Source organism: Mustelus asterias, chromosome 3 (genome assembly GCF_964213995.1).
Source record: "Mustelus asterias chromosome 3, sMusAst1.hap1.1, whole genome shotgun sequence".
In the NCBI taxonomy this organism is placed as follows: domain Eukaryota; kingdom Metazoa; phylum Chordata; class Chondrichthyes; order Carcharhiniformes; family Triakidae; genus Mustelus; species Mustelus asterias.
The window spans coordinates 141,377,933-141,392,606 of record NC_135803.1 but is presented as its reverse complement, the minus strand read 5'-3'; the positions used below and the strand labels follow the sequence as shown (position 1 = coordinate 141,392,606).

Here is a 14,674-nt window from a genome sequence, read left to right as displayed (position 1 = left end):
GAATTTAGCCAGACAGTCAAGTGTATAGTAAGGGGCTGAGGACACAGCCCTGTGGGGCACTGGTGTTGAGGATAATCATGGAGGAGGTGTTGTTGGATATCCTTACTCTGGGTTAAGAAGTCTAAGATCCAATCACAGGGGGAGGAGCCAAGCCCTAGACCACAGAGTTTGGAGATGAGTTTTGTTGGAATAATGGTGTTGAAGGCTGAGCTGTAGTCAATAAATAGGAATTTGACATTCTCAAACAACACCAAAAACATATTATTTGACCATTCATTCATTTGCTGTTTGCCACACTTTGATGTATGCTAAGATATATTTGCCAGTAGAACAACAATGACTACACTGCATAAATAACCCATCGCCTGCAAAGTGCTTTGGGTTCACGCAGGGTATGTCAAGGTGCTAAATAAATGCATGTTTTTTTTTCTTTATCATTCCTATGCTGGTAAACCTTAAAAATAATCTACCCAAAAATGGATACATGAGGGCTTGACTTTCTACAGACTGATTGTAGATGGGATGAGAAAGGTGAGGGGTAGGCTGTCAGTTTTATTATATTAGTTGCACATTTAATCACTGATGAATATAATTGAAAACAATTTACAAAAAGCAGGGTTATTACTGTGAAAGGGATGACTCAGTGCTTAGACTGATTATACTCCACAGGATAAGTGATAAAAGCATGAATAATTGAAAATGACATTGTGTTTGGGTCAATGTTCTGCATTTTAATGTTATGTTTCCTTAATTAGATATAATGTTAACAAATGCAGGGCAGTTTGGTATGTTTGAAATTTTGTGCAGGGATCAGATTTCATTCACCTTTCCAAGGGCAATTAAAGATGCTCAATAATTGCTTGCCCACATCCTGTTAATGACTGAATGAATAAATTCTAATGAGTTCAGTTCTGCGTTTTTAAGTTGTATTTACATTTTGAGTCAGTTATTCTCAAATATTGATAAGAGTTAAGTTATAGAAATGCTGAGCCAGCATGCATCCTCTCTCACACTCGAAGTAGCTCATTTCACCCAGGAACAAGTGTCTAATGTATGAGTGATCTTGTCAGAAAAAGTAAATCAGAGTAATGACCTGGTGTTGAAATGGCAATTAATTGCCGACCTAATCCAATGTTTACTTAAGAACATGATGTGGAGATGCCGGCGTTGGACTGGGGTAAACACAGTAAGAAGTTTAACAACACCAGGTTAAAGTCCAACAGGTTTATTTGGTAGCAAAAGCCACACAAGCTTTCGGAGCTGCAAGCCCCTTCTTCAGGTGAGTGGGAATTCTGTTCACAAACAGAGCATATAAAGACACAACCTCAATTTACATGAATAATGGTTGGAATGCGAATACTTACAACTAATCAAGTCTTTAAGAAACAAAACAATGTGAGTGGAGAGAGCATCAAGACAGGCTAAAAAGATGTGTATTGTTTCCAGACAAGACAGCCAGTGAAACTCTGTGGGGGTTACAAATAGTGTGCCATGAACCCAATATCCCGGTTGAGGCCGTCCTCGTGTGTGCGGAACTTGGCTATCAGTTTCTGCTCAGCGACTCTGCGCCGTCGTGTGTCGCGAAGGCCGCCTTGGAGAACGCTTACCGAATATCAGAGGCCGAATGCCCGTGACCGCTGAAGTGCTCCCCAACAGGAAGAGAACAGTCTTGCCTGGTGATTGTCGAGCGGTGTTCATTCATCCGTTGTCGCAGCGTCTGCATAGTTTCCCCAATGTACCATGCCTCGGGACATCCTTTCTTGCAGCGTATCAGGTAGACAATGTTGGCCGAGTTGCAAGAGTATGTACCGTGTACCTGGTGGATGGTTTTCTCACGTGAGATGATGGCATCTGTGTCGATGATCCGGCACGTCTTGCAGAGGTTGCTGTGGCAGGGTTGTGTGGTGTCATGGTCACTGTTCTCCTGAAGGCTGGGTAGTTTGCTGCGGACAATGGTCTGTTTGAGGTTGTGCGGTTGTTTGAAGGCAAGAAGTGGGGGTGTGGGGATGGCCTTGGCGAGATGTTCGTCTTCATCAATGACATGTTGAAGGCTCCGGAGGAGATGCCGTAGCTTCTCCGCTCCGGGGAAGTACTGGACAACGAAGGGTACTCTGTCCACTGTGTCCCGTGTTTGTCTTCTGAGGAGGTCGGTGCGGTTTTTTGCTGTGGCGCGTTGGAACTGTTGATCAATGAGTCGAGCGCCATATCCTGTTCTTATGAGGGCATCTTTCAGCGTCTGGAGGTGTCTGTTGCGATCCTCCTCATCCGAGCAGATCCTGTGTATACGGAGGGCTTGTCCGTAGGGGATGGCTTCTTTAACGTGTTTAGGGTGGAAGCTGGAGAAGTGGAGCATCATGAGGTTATCCGTGGGCTTGCGGTACAGTGAGGTGCTGAGGTGACCGTCCTTAATGGAGATGCGTGTGTCCAAGAATGCAACCGATTCCGGAGAGTAGTCTATGGTGAGTCTGATGGTGGGATGGAACTTGTTGATGTCATCATAGAGTTGTTTCAGTGATTGTTCACCATGAGTCCAAAGGAAGAAAATGTCATCGATGTATCTAGTGTATAGCATCTTGATGGGGATATCAGAGGCCGAATGCCCATAAATGGGGACCAGGCGTGATGACCTCGCTGGTGGGGGCAGAGGCCATTGAGGCCCCCCCCCCTCCACTTGGGAGGTCGGTAGCAGGGGGTAATCCCTTGGGCAGTGCCAACCTTGCATTGCCAGTTGGACAGCCTGGCACTGGGCACTGGGTGTGTCAAAGGGGGGCAGGGTCTTCTGGGGTGCAGGGCTGGTCGGTTGTGGTTTGGGGGTGAGCCGCTGCACACTTTGCATTAGGGATTGGTGGGGTTTGGAGGGGATGATCGGGGCTTGCCATGGGAGGGGAGGTTCAGGGCTGGCCATGGGGAGGGGGCTTGGGGTTGGCCTGGAGGTTTGCAAACAGGGCTGGTCTGTGGGGCTGTTGGGGAGGCCAGCAATCAGGGATGGGTGGTTGAGGAAACTATCGGGAGATGGGCGATGGGGGGCTAGTGTGCATGCACCGATTTCCCTATTGATGGATCGGTGCATGCGCAGTGACCTGCTCAATGCGCTGATGCCAGTCTCCCGGGTGGCATTAGCCGCCCCGTTACTGGGGTGGACACCCTGGTGGACCGGACCCTATGAAGCACAGAGTGCTGGAAATACAACTAAGTACCCCCAAAAAACGGTTGAGACAATCTCTCTTTTTCCCACCCATTGGGCACTTAGTCTCTTTCTGGGAAAATCACCCCCCACATCTTTGGACTGTGGGAGGAAACCAGAGCACCCGCAGGAAACCCGACACCAGGAGAACGTACAAACTCTACACAATCACCCGAGGTCAGAATTGAACCCGGCTCCCTGGCACTGTGAGGCAGCAGTGCTAACCACTGTGCCACCGTGCCATCCCAATGTGTAACACGGCCCTTATAAATATCCTAGAATCTGATTCACAAAGAGTAATTCCATGGAGTACCAGTAGAATACACACATATATATAATGATTGAAATGGATCCATTGCACCTCAGACGTTGCACTTTGTCATACGAGACTGTCGCTATGTCACACACAATAAAAACAAACTATAAAAAATGGAGAACATACCACAACCAATTTTAACAACATCACAGAGAATTCCCCCTGTGTATTTTCCAGATATAATTTGTATAAAAGTATCTATTTTTGAAAGTGAGCTTATAACACTAATTGTTTTTTTCTCTTTCATTCCAGAAACAAATATAAATGATTCTCTGCTGCTAGCTGTAAGTCTTCTAGACACAGCTCACAAACAAAAGCAACTGCCTGAGAGAAGTGCCTCCATGATAATCCTCTTAACTGATGGTGATCCAAATGTGGGTTAGTTTTAAAAAAATCACACTCGTTTCAATATTCATAGAACCATAGAACTCCTACAGTGCAGAAAGAGGCCATACGGCCCATCGAGACTGCACCAACAACGATTCCATCCAGGCTGTATCCCTGTAACCCCACATATTTACCCTGCTAGCCCCCCTGACATTAAGTGTCAATTTAGCATGGCCAATCAACCTAACCCGCACATCTTTGGAGTGTGGGAGGAAACCAGAGCACCTGAAGAAAACCCTAGAGGAAACTGTTGAAATAGAATAATCAAATATTATTAAGTCCTTTCACTTAGAACATAGAACATAGAACATTACAGCGCAGTACAGGCCCTTCGGCCCTCGATGTTGCGCCGACCACTGAAACCAATCTAAAGCCCCTCTAATCTACACTATTCCAATATCATCCATATGTTTATCCAATAACCATTTGAATGCTCTTAATGTTGACGAGTCCACTACTGCTGCAGGCACGGCATTCCACGCCCTTACTACTCTCTGAGTAAAGAACCTACCTCTAACATCTGTCCTATATCTCTCACCCCTCAATTTAAAGCTATGTCTCCTCGTGCTAGCCATCACCATCCGTGGAAAAAGGCTCTCACTATCCACCCTATCTAAACCTCTGATCATCTTGTATGCCTCTATTAAGTCACCTCTTAACCTTCTTCTCTCTAACGAAAACAACCTCAAGCCCCTCAGCCTTTCCTCATACGATTTTCCCACCATACCAGGCAACATCCTGGTAAATCTCCTCTGCACCCTTTCCAACACTTCCACATCTTTCCTATAATATGGCGACCAGAACTGTACGCAATACTCCAAATGCGGCCACATCAGAGTTTTGTACAGTTGCAGCATGACATGCATTTTGTTAAAAAGGAAAATGGAAATATATATTGGCCATAAATTTAGAATTTATCTTATAAAATTTATTTATGGAGACGTGAACCAACAGTTGCTTAATTATAGTAATCAGAACTATATCAGAATTGGTTTGGTCATGATCACATTCAGTAGTAGGATGGAGTTTTGTGCCAGGTGATATGAGTTTCTGATCTTGGACATTGGATGCTTCCTCAAAAATAGTGAAGGAAATGTAGAAGATGACTTACATTAAACCATTGTATTATCCTCTTGCAATTGGTCACATAATGGAGTTGATAAAAGGACGTTATCTAACCTTTCTCCCTGAGTGAAATGGTACGTTGCTTCTGAAGAGCTAAAACCTAGAAGAAAAATAAATAAAAAGGGGATTTAAGAGAAACATAAAAAAGGTTGCTAAATAGGATAAATTTATTCTCTTCTATCGCAGGAGAGAAAGACCCAGCAAAAATCCAGATCAATGTTAAAAATGCCATACAGGCAAGATACAGCTTGTACTGCCTTGGCTTTGGCTTTGATGTTGATTACAGTTTCCTGGAGAAAATGGCACTGGATAATGGTGGTGTGGCTCGACTTATTTATGATGATTCTGATTCAGCCTTGCAGCTCCAGGTAAGCAGACGATTCATTAAGTGATAATTAATAAGGATTAATTCATGACGGGAATCAGATTCCAGCACAATCACAGAATTGCAGAACTGTTACAGCGCAGAAGGAAGCAATTTGGTCCATCGTGTCTATACTGGCTCTCCAAATGAGCTTCGTGACGCAGTGTTATTCTCTTGCTGTTCCCCTCACACATTGGGGCGAATTTTCCCGTTCCGCCCGCCATGGGAATCGGAGCGGGTGAGGGGCAGACCATGGAAAGATCTGTTGACCTCGGGTGGGATTTTCTGGTTTCGGAGCAGAGCAAGGCCGGAAAATCCTGCCCGTTGTCTCTGTTGAGGTCATCATCTAATGCCCCTCTTGAATGCTTCGATTGAACCTGCCCCCATCACACTTCCAGGCAGTGCATTCCAAACCCAAATCACACGCTGTGTGAACAAGTTTTTTCTCACATCACATTTGCAAATCACTTAAAATCTGTGCCCTCTCGTTCGTGATCCTTTTATGAGCGGGGTTTCTCCCTATCTACATTGTCAAGTCCCCTCATGATTTTGAACATCTCTATCAAATCTCCCCTTACCCGTCTTCCCTCCAAGGATAACAGTCCCAACCTCTCCCATCTATCTTCTTAACTGAAGTTTCTCATCCCTGGAACCCTCATTCATGGGGGAATAGGAAAATGTAGCGCTATTTGTGCAGTTTGCCTTTGCTATGTCAGAAAGAAATTACGTATGACTAGCAGGAGGAGAGGTAAATAGAAGAAATGTTTGTCAGAAGTGGAATATTGAGGAGAATTGATAACATTTTGCCTGTTTTACAGATTTACACAGGTAAACAGATTCGCACAAAAATAAATGGAAACACTGATGTGATATGAGCCTACCAAAATTTTACTGATCACATTGTTCTGTAAACCCCAGCATTACTGATAACCTTGTTTTATGCTGGAATAGCTTCATTTAATTTCATTTTAATTTGTTACTGAAAGAGGAAAGGATTAGATTAGACTGTAATGTGCCCAAGGCGTATACATAGAGTCATGGCGTCATAGAGGTTTACAGCAATGAAACAGGCCCTTCAGCCCAAATTGTCCATGCTGCCCTTTTTTTTTAAACCCCTAAGCTAGTCCCAATTGCCCGCATTTAGTCCATATCCCTCTATACCCATCTTACCCATGTAACTGTCTAAATGCTTTTTAAAAGACAAAATTGTACCCGCCTCTACTACCACCTGTGGCAGCTTGTTCCAGACACTCACCACCCTCTGTGTGAAAAAACTGCCCCTCTGGACACTTTTGTATCTCTCCCCTCTTAAACCTATGCCCTCTAGTTTTTAGACTTTCCTACCTTTAGGAAAAGATATTGACTATCTAGCTGATCTATGCCCCTCATTATTTTATAGACCTCTATAAGATCACCCCTCGGCCTTCTACGCTCCAGGGAAAAAAGTCCCAATCTATCCAGCCTCTCCTTATAAGTTAAACCATCAAGTCCCGGTAGCATCCTAATAAATCTTTTCTGCCCTCTTTCTAGTTCAATAATATCCTATTTATAATCGGGTGATCAGAACTGTACACAGTATTCCAAGTGTGGCCTTACCAATGTCTTGTACAACTTCCACAAGACGTCCCAACTCCTGTATTCAATGTTCTGACCGATGAAACCAAGCATGCCAAATGCCTTCTTCATAACTCTGTCCACTTGTGACTCCACTTTCAAGGAGCGATGAACCTGTACCCCTAGATCTCTTTGCTCTATAACTCTCCCCAACAGCCGACCATTAACTGAGTAAGTCCTGCCCTGGTTCAATCTACCAAAATGCATCACCGCACACTTGTCTAAATTAAACTCCATCTGCTATTCGTTAGCCCACTGGCCCAATTGATCTAGATCCCGTTGCAATCTGAGATGACCTTCTTCACTGTTCACTATGCCACCAATCTTGATGTCATCTGCAAATTTACTAACAATGTTGATTAAATTCTCATCCAAATCATTAATATAAATGACAAATAACAGTGGACCCAGCACTGATCCCTGAGGCACAGCGCTGGTCACAGGCCTCCAGTTTGTAAAACAACCTTCTACAACCACCCTCTGGCTTCTGTCATCAAGCCAATTTTGTATCCATTTAGCTACCTCACCCTGGATCCTGTGAGATTTAACCTAATGCAACAACCTACCATGCAGTACATTGTCAAAGGCCTTGCTAAAGTCCATGTAGACAACATCAACTCCACTGCCCTCATCTCCCTTCTTGGTTACACCTTCAAAAAACTCAATCAAATTTGTGAGACATGATTTTCCACTCGCGAAGCCATGTTGACTGTCCCTAATCAGTCCTTGAGTCTCTAAATGCCTGTAGATCCTGTCTCTCAAAATACCTTCCAACAACTTACCCACCACAGATGTGAGTCTCACCAGCCTGTAGTTCCCAGGCTTTTCCCTGCAGCCCTTTTTCAACAAAGGTACAACATTTGCCACTCTCCAATCTTCAGGCACCTCACCTGTGACTATCGATGATTCAAATATCTCTGCTAGGGACCTGTAGTTTTCTCCCTAGCCTCCCACAATGTCCTGGGATATGCTTCATCAGGTCCTGGGGACTTATCCAACTTGATGCGCTTTAAGACTTCCAGTACCACCTCCTCTGTAATATGTTCGCTCCTCAAGACATCACTATTTATTTCCCCAAGTTCCCTACCATCCATGCTTTTCTCAACAGTAAATACTGATGAGAGATATTCATTTAGGATCTCACCCATCTCTTGTGGATCTGCACATAGATGATCTTGTTAATCCTTAAGAGGCCCTACTCTCTCCCTAGTTGCTCTTTTGGCCTTTATGTATTTGTAGAAGCTGTTATACTGCTGTTATTTGTGGTCAAGGTTCACATGCGACTAATGTGAAATACCAAAAGGGCGGTATCCATGACCTCAATTGCCCACTTGATGGCTTCAGGAAAGGAGAAACTAGAGAGGTCAAAAGGGAAATTATCCCAGCATTCAATCTACTAGTTGTATTCTATCTTTTTAACTTCTAGTTTGCTAAGGAGTCTATATATACCAAAAATGGTAGATTTGATTTTTTTACATACCATATGTATATTTGCATTTAAGTGCAGAAATGTATGGCTTTCTTTGCGGTTAAAAGAGGAAAGCCATCTGGTCCATGGACTATGGACTTCTTTGGGTATCTTCTCCCAGAAAACGAATTCCTCCAAAGGTGCAAGTTGACCTGTCTGAAACATCGTACGATGCAGAGACATCAGCATTTGCTTCAATCCTCCATGATATTTGAATAATATTTCAGCACCAACTTTCCCTCCTGAATCCAGGATCCGAATGATCATTTAAAACTGGAGAAATCTCAGGAGGAGAATAGATGGAGGGGAGCTAGACTGATGCTGGGAGGAAGGATTTTTGACACATTATAACAAATGGGTGGAGCACCATCTGATAGGAATTCTATTTATTTGCACCAGTTAAATATGAAGATGACAATTTTGATGAACCCTTGTCCAATATGAAGGCGATAGTTTTTAGAGAGATAACGTGATGGTGGGTGTGGCGGGGGTGGGGTGGGGGAGGGGGGGCGGGGGGCTCCATATTTTGGAGAGCCAACTAACATTGTTTTCTGCTAGGTTTAATTCTTGACACTATTAATATTCTGTAAAAGTGCTGATTTTATGGAAATAAATGGTTGTGAGTTGGGAGGTGTACAACTTAGCAGGAAACTTCAAAATCACTGTGCGCACCCCATCTACTTTAACCATTTCAAAGCCTCTAAACCTCATGTGTGGAAAATCATTATCTTACATTGGAGTCCTCTGGGTTTTAAGCCAGAAACATAGCAAGATATTTTCTCACTTTTACCTAACTCTTAAGGATTGCTGAAAATGTCGAAGTTTTTCGTCTTGCACTCATCAGGACACTTTGCAAGAATACCAATATAAGGGGAAAACAATTCATGCTGTATGAGAAGAGAATGTTGATTGGTTGGCAAGTGGACTCTGATTAGTACAGACGTTATTCCCAAGGATGCGAAGTGGAAAAGGTCTCTATGTGATCGTGGCCACAACTCCAAACTACTATCATATTTCATACGAATTAAGAGCAGGCTATCTGGCCCCTTGAGCCTGCTCTGCCATTCAATAAAAGCATGGCCGATCTGATCGTGGCCTCAACTTCACCTCCCACCTATCCCTGATAACCTTGAGAATCCCTTGTTAGTCAAGTATCTGTCTACCTCTGCCTTAAAAATATTCAATGACCCTGCTTTCAGTGTTCTCTGATTAAGAAAGTTGCAAAGATTCATGACCAATTGGGAGAAAAAACTCTTCCCATCTCCATCTTAAATGGGAGTCCCCTTATTGTTAAACTGTGTCCTCTAATTTGAGTTTCACTCAGAAAGGGAAACATCCTCTCAACATCCACCCTGTCAACTCCCCTTAGGATCTTACATGTTTCAAAAAGATCACCTCTCATTCTTCTAAGTTCCCAGCCTACCAACCTTTCCTCATAAGACAACACCTCCAACCCAGGTATAATACGAGTGAACCTTCTCTGAATTGCATCCATCAGATTTATATTCTTTCTTAAATACAGAGACCAAAACTCCACCCAATACTCTTTTCTTGGTCTTGCCAAGGCCTGTACAAGCATGCCTACTTTTATATTCCATTCCCCTTCAATAAATGGCAACATTTCAATTGCCAATTCTCTAACATATAATAACCAATTAGGAACATGGGGGCGAATTTTCCCGTTCCGCCCTCCACAGGAATCGTAGCGGGCAAGGGGTGGATCATGGAAAGGTCCGTTGATCTCAGGTGGGATTTTCCAGTTTCAGGGTCAGCGGGTCAGAAAATCCGCCCATGGAATTTTTACCTCTGTCTGCCCATCGGGATTGGTTGCATTAGCAGGCACTTTGCATGTAAGAAACGACAGTAACATTTGGTCAATGCTTGTACCTAATCAGATGATTGGTGTTGCCTGTTGGTAGGTTAATGATTCATTTAATTAGCTTTTAATGAAATGGCTTTTAAAAATAGATTGAATCCTTCAGCTTGTGTAAACGCCTATCGTTATTTGTTTTCCTACAGGGCTTTTATAATGAAGTGGCCAATCCCTTGCTTTTGGATGTTGAGATGCAATATCAGGAAAATGCCATTTCAGAATTGACAGAGGTCAATTTTAGACAGTATTACGATGGCTCTGAAATTGTGGTAGCCGGCAAGATATCGAACAGTCTAGACGTTTTCATGATTGGAATTACAGCTCACACTGTAAGTACCCAAACTCCTCATACATACTATTTAACTCTGCAGTCTAGCATCATCACTTGGGGGAAAAAAAACAGCTTTGCTGAAATTACAGAATATCAGTTCCCCTTCTAAAACACTTAAGAACATAAGAACATAAGAAATAGGAGCAGGAGTAGGCCATCTAGCCCCTCGAGCCTGCCCCGCCATTCAATAAGATCATGGCTGATCTGAAGTGGATCAGTTCCACTTACCCACCTGATCCCTATAACCCCTAATTCCCTTACCGATCAGGAATCCATCTATTCGTGATTTAAACATATTCAACGAGGTAGCCTCCACCACTTCAGTGGGCAGAGAATTCCAGAGATTCACCACCCTCTGAGAGAAGAAGTTCCTCCTCAAGTCTGTCCTAAACTGACCCCCCTTTATTTTGAGGCTGTGCCCTCTAGTTCTAGTTTCCTTTCTAAGTGGAAAGAATCTCTCTATCTCTACCCTATCCAGCCCCTTCATTATTTTATAGGTCTCTATAAGATCCCCCCTAAGCCTTCCAAATTCCAACGAATACAAACCCAATCTGCTCAGTCTCTCCTCATAATCAACACCCCTCATCTCTGGTATCAACCTGGTGAACCTTCTCTGCACTCCCTCCAAGGCCAATATATCCTTCCGCAAATAAGGGGACCAATACTGCACACAGTATTCCTTGTTTATACTTTGACTAGCATCATAAGTAGAAACAAGAATTGCAGCAAGTTGGTCAGTGAAAAGTCTCAATTTACATGACACCTTATCACTCAGAACATTTCAAAGCTTCATAAAGGGTTAACTAATCTCTTTGGACTACAGCAACTGTGATAAATATGACATGTTTGTTGTGGTGTTGGTTGGGGTGGAGGGGTCGGTGGGGTAGTGTAGGCAGTACTGTTCTCAGCTCCTGTATGTAGTGCCATTAATAACAAACAGCTTCCGTCCATATAATATCATTAACATAGAAAATGGCCTGGGTTTCATGGAGGAGTCAAAATGAACAAGTGCTTAAGCAGGGGGACTGGAAAAGATTATCAAAAACAGGATTGGGCTTGAAAGCATGTTTAAAGGCTTCAAGAAGTGAAACAGAAGGATATAGAGAGGGAATCCAAAGAACTATATCTGAGGCAACTAAGAAGTCCACCACAGATCATGGAAGGGAACGAGAGGATTGAGAGTGGGGTGGAGGGTTGAGAACTGTCCACCATTTTATCGCTCTCCTTGACAACTGTCCACCAATTCTATTAATCTCCTTGACAACTGTACACTGACTCTACCGCTCTCCTTGGCAACTGTCCAACGACTCTACTGCTCTCGTGTGGCAACTGTCCACAGACTCTATTGCTGTCCTTGGCCACTATCTGAGGCTGAACCAGACTGTTTACAGTCTCGGTGTCATAACTAACCCACAGATGAACTTCTGACCATATATCTACCGTCACTAAGACTACTAATTTCCACCTCCACAACATCAACCAACTTCACCCCTGTTTCAACTCATCTACTGCTGAAACCCTCATACATGCCTTTGTCACCTCAAGCCTTTTCTATTCCAATGCATTCCTGGTCGACCTCCCACATGCTATCCTCCATTAACTTGGGGCAATCCAAACTCTGCTGTCTGTGACTCACAGCAGCTACTCCTGTTCCTCTGTGCTCACTGATCTGCGCTGTTTTCTGATTAATCATCTTTCTTTTCAAATCCTACAATGGTCTCACCCCTCCCTATCTCTACTATTCCCTCCGGCCCCACAACCCTCTGATATTATCTAATTCTGAGCATCACTGATTTTAATTGCTCCTCCATTGATGACTATGCCTTCAGCTACTTAGGCCTTAAGCTCGGGAATTCCCACTCTAAACCTCTCCACCTCTCTTTCCTCCTTTTAGATCCTTCTTAAAACCTGCCTCTTGGATCAAATATTTGTTCCTCTCCCCTAATATTACCTTCTGGGCCTTAATGTCAAAGCTTTGCTTTTTAACACAACTGTGAAGCACCATAGGACATATTCCTTTGTTAAAGGCAATATATAAAATAAAGTTATTTTGCTGAGGTAAGTGCACCCTTCTGGCATGCTTCCAATGGCCGCGAAGATCAGTTTTCTGTATTCTTTGGGGTACAACAGAATGAAACACTTCCTTCGACACCAATGTATCGGTCTAAATTATGTTCTCAGGTTCCGAAGTTGAATTGAATTGATTTGATTTATTATTGTCACATGTATTGGGATACAGTGAAAAGTATTGTTTCTTGCGCGCTATACAGACAAAGCATACTGTTCATAGCGTACATAGGGGAGAAGGAAAGGATAAGGTGAAGAATATAGTGTTGCAGTTACTGATAGGATGAAGAGAAACATCAACTTAATGTGTGATAAGACCATTCAAAAATCTGATGGCAGCAGGGAAGAAGCTGTTCTTCATTTGGTTGGGACTTGTTTTCAGACTTATGTATCTTTTCCCCGATGGAAGAAGGTGGAAGAAAGTATGTCCGGCGTGCATGGGGTCCTTCATTATGCTAGCTGCTTTCCCGAGCAGCTGGAAATCTAGATGGAGTCAATGGATGGGAGGCTGGTTTGTGTGATGGACTGGGCTATGTTCACAACCCTTTGTAGTTTCTTGTGGTCTTGGACAGAGCAGGAGCCATACCAAGCTGTGATATGTCCAGAAAAGATGCGGTGGCACAGTGGTTAGCACTGCTGCCTCATAGCACCAGGGACCCGGATTCAATTCCCGGCTTGGGTCACCATCTGTGCGGAGTTTGCACATCCTCGCCGTATCTTTGTGGGTTTCCTCCGGGTGCTCTGGTTTCCTCCCACAGTCCGAAAGACGTGCTGGTTAGGTACATTGTCCATGCCAAATTCCCCCTCAGTGTATCCGAACAGGCGACTAGGGGATTTTCATTGTAACTTCATTGCAGTGTTAATGTAAGCCTTCTTGTGACACTAATAAATAAACTCAAAACTTTCTATGGTACATCTGTAAAAGTTGATGAGAGTCGTAGCGGAAGTGTCGAATTTCTTTAGCTTTAGAAGTTGGGCTAAACACTTGATTTCCTGACTCAAGGGCATGAATGCTAGCGACTAATCCAAGTTGGCAGCCAGCGCATGAACAATATAATTTATTCTTATTATAAAGTTCCTGCATTCAGGTTTTTTTTAAATCTCTTACGACACGCTGCAGTTGATTTTATGTATATTAAAATGTCTTTCCGAGACCAGGATGATTTGTTTTGATGGAGTCAGATTGAAATCTTTAATGTCAGCAGTTTTGATGATGTAATTCTCTTGCAGGCCAGCACTAATTTATCTCTTGAAGGTAAAGTCAACGTGTCAGAGGCTGAGAGCATTCTTCAATATCAGCAATATATTTTTGGTGACTTTACTGAGAGGCTGTGGGCATACTTGACTATTCAACAACTCTTAAAACAAAGGTAAGTTTGATTTCTTGCTTTCTGTAAAATTGCACCATTGATGATTAGCAAGAAAAAAACAGCGGAGTTCATATTTGAATCGATTACTGAGTAGTTTAACATGGATAATACAATAAGCTTTGATCATAAAAAGAGAACGTAATATTGTACCTTTAAGAAATATATTTATAACATGTTTCTTGGAAGAGGCAGTGCTTTGGTATAATGAGTTGAGTTGTCTGAAAAAAAACATGTAGCTCCATGCTGAGATTGCAGGATAATAACTCATTTTATTTAATGGTATGTTTGGCTAAACAGAGTTAATGCATTTGTGTTTACTTAGGTCTCCCTTGGGGTTACAGAGTAGAGTTTTGATTAGGTTGATTGATAGCGACCAAGTCATGTGCTAATGGGAGGAGCTAAGCTTGTACTAAAGATACACAGTTTCTCTTTCATTTTTAAAGAACAAGCAGTTTCTACCTCGTTATGAAAGAAGCAGACATGTCTCTCTGTCTTTCTCTCTCTCCGGAGGTTGTCTGGGAGCTCAAGGGTTGGCAACATAAGTACAAGCACATTAGCCTATGAGTTGCTAACTG

The 14,674-nt window shown here is 43.0% G+C and overlaps 2 protein-coding genes across 4 annotated transcripts in view; both read left to right on the top strand.

Annotated features, from left to right (window-relative positions):
- LOC144491656 (inter-alpha-trypsin inhibitor heavy chain H3-like) overlaps positions 1-14,674 on the top strand; it is a 60,932-nt gene that overhangs the window by 11,602 nt on the left and 34,656 nt on the right. For all 3 annotated transcript variants that reach the window (XM_078209804.1, XM_078209803.1, XM_078209802.1), the window contains exons 11-14: positions 3,753-3,878; positions 5,199-5,380; positions 10,478-10,660; positions 13,960-14,099. In XM_078209804.1, coding sequence (XP_078065930.1) covers positions 3,753-3,878; positions 5,199-5,380; positions 10,478-10,660; positions 13,960-14,099 — 631 coding nt within the window. The remainder of the gene's footprint in view (positions 1-3,752; positions 3,879-5,198; positions 5,381-10,477; positions 10,661-13,959; positions 14,100-14,674) is intronic.
- LOC144485619 (inter-alpha-trypsin inhibitor heavy chain H3-like) overlaps positions 14,636-14,674 on the top strand; it is a 105,606-nt gene continuing 105,567 nt past the window's right edge. The window contains exon 1 of the mRNA XM_078203720.1: positions 14,636-14,640. The gene's annotated coding sequence lies outside the window, so the exon portion shown is untranslated. The remainder of the gene's footprint in view (positions 14,641-14,674) is intronic.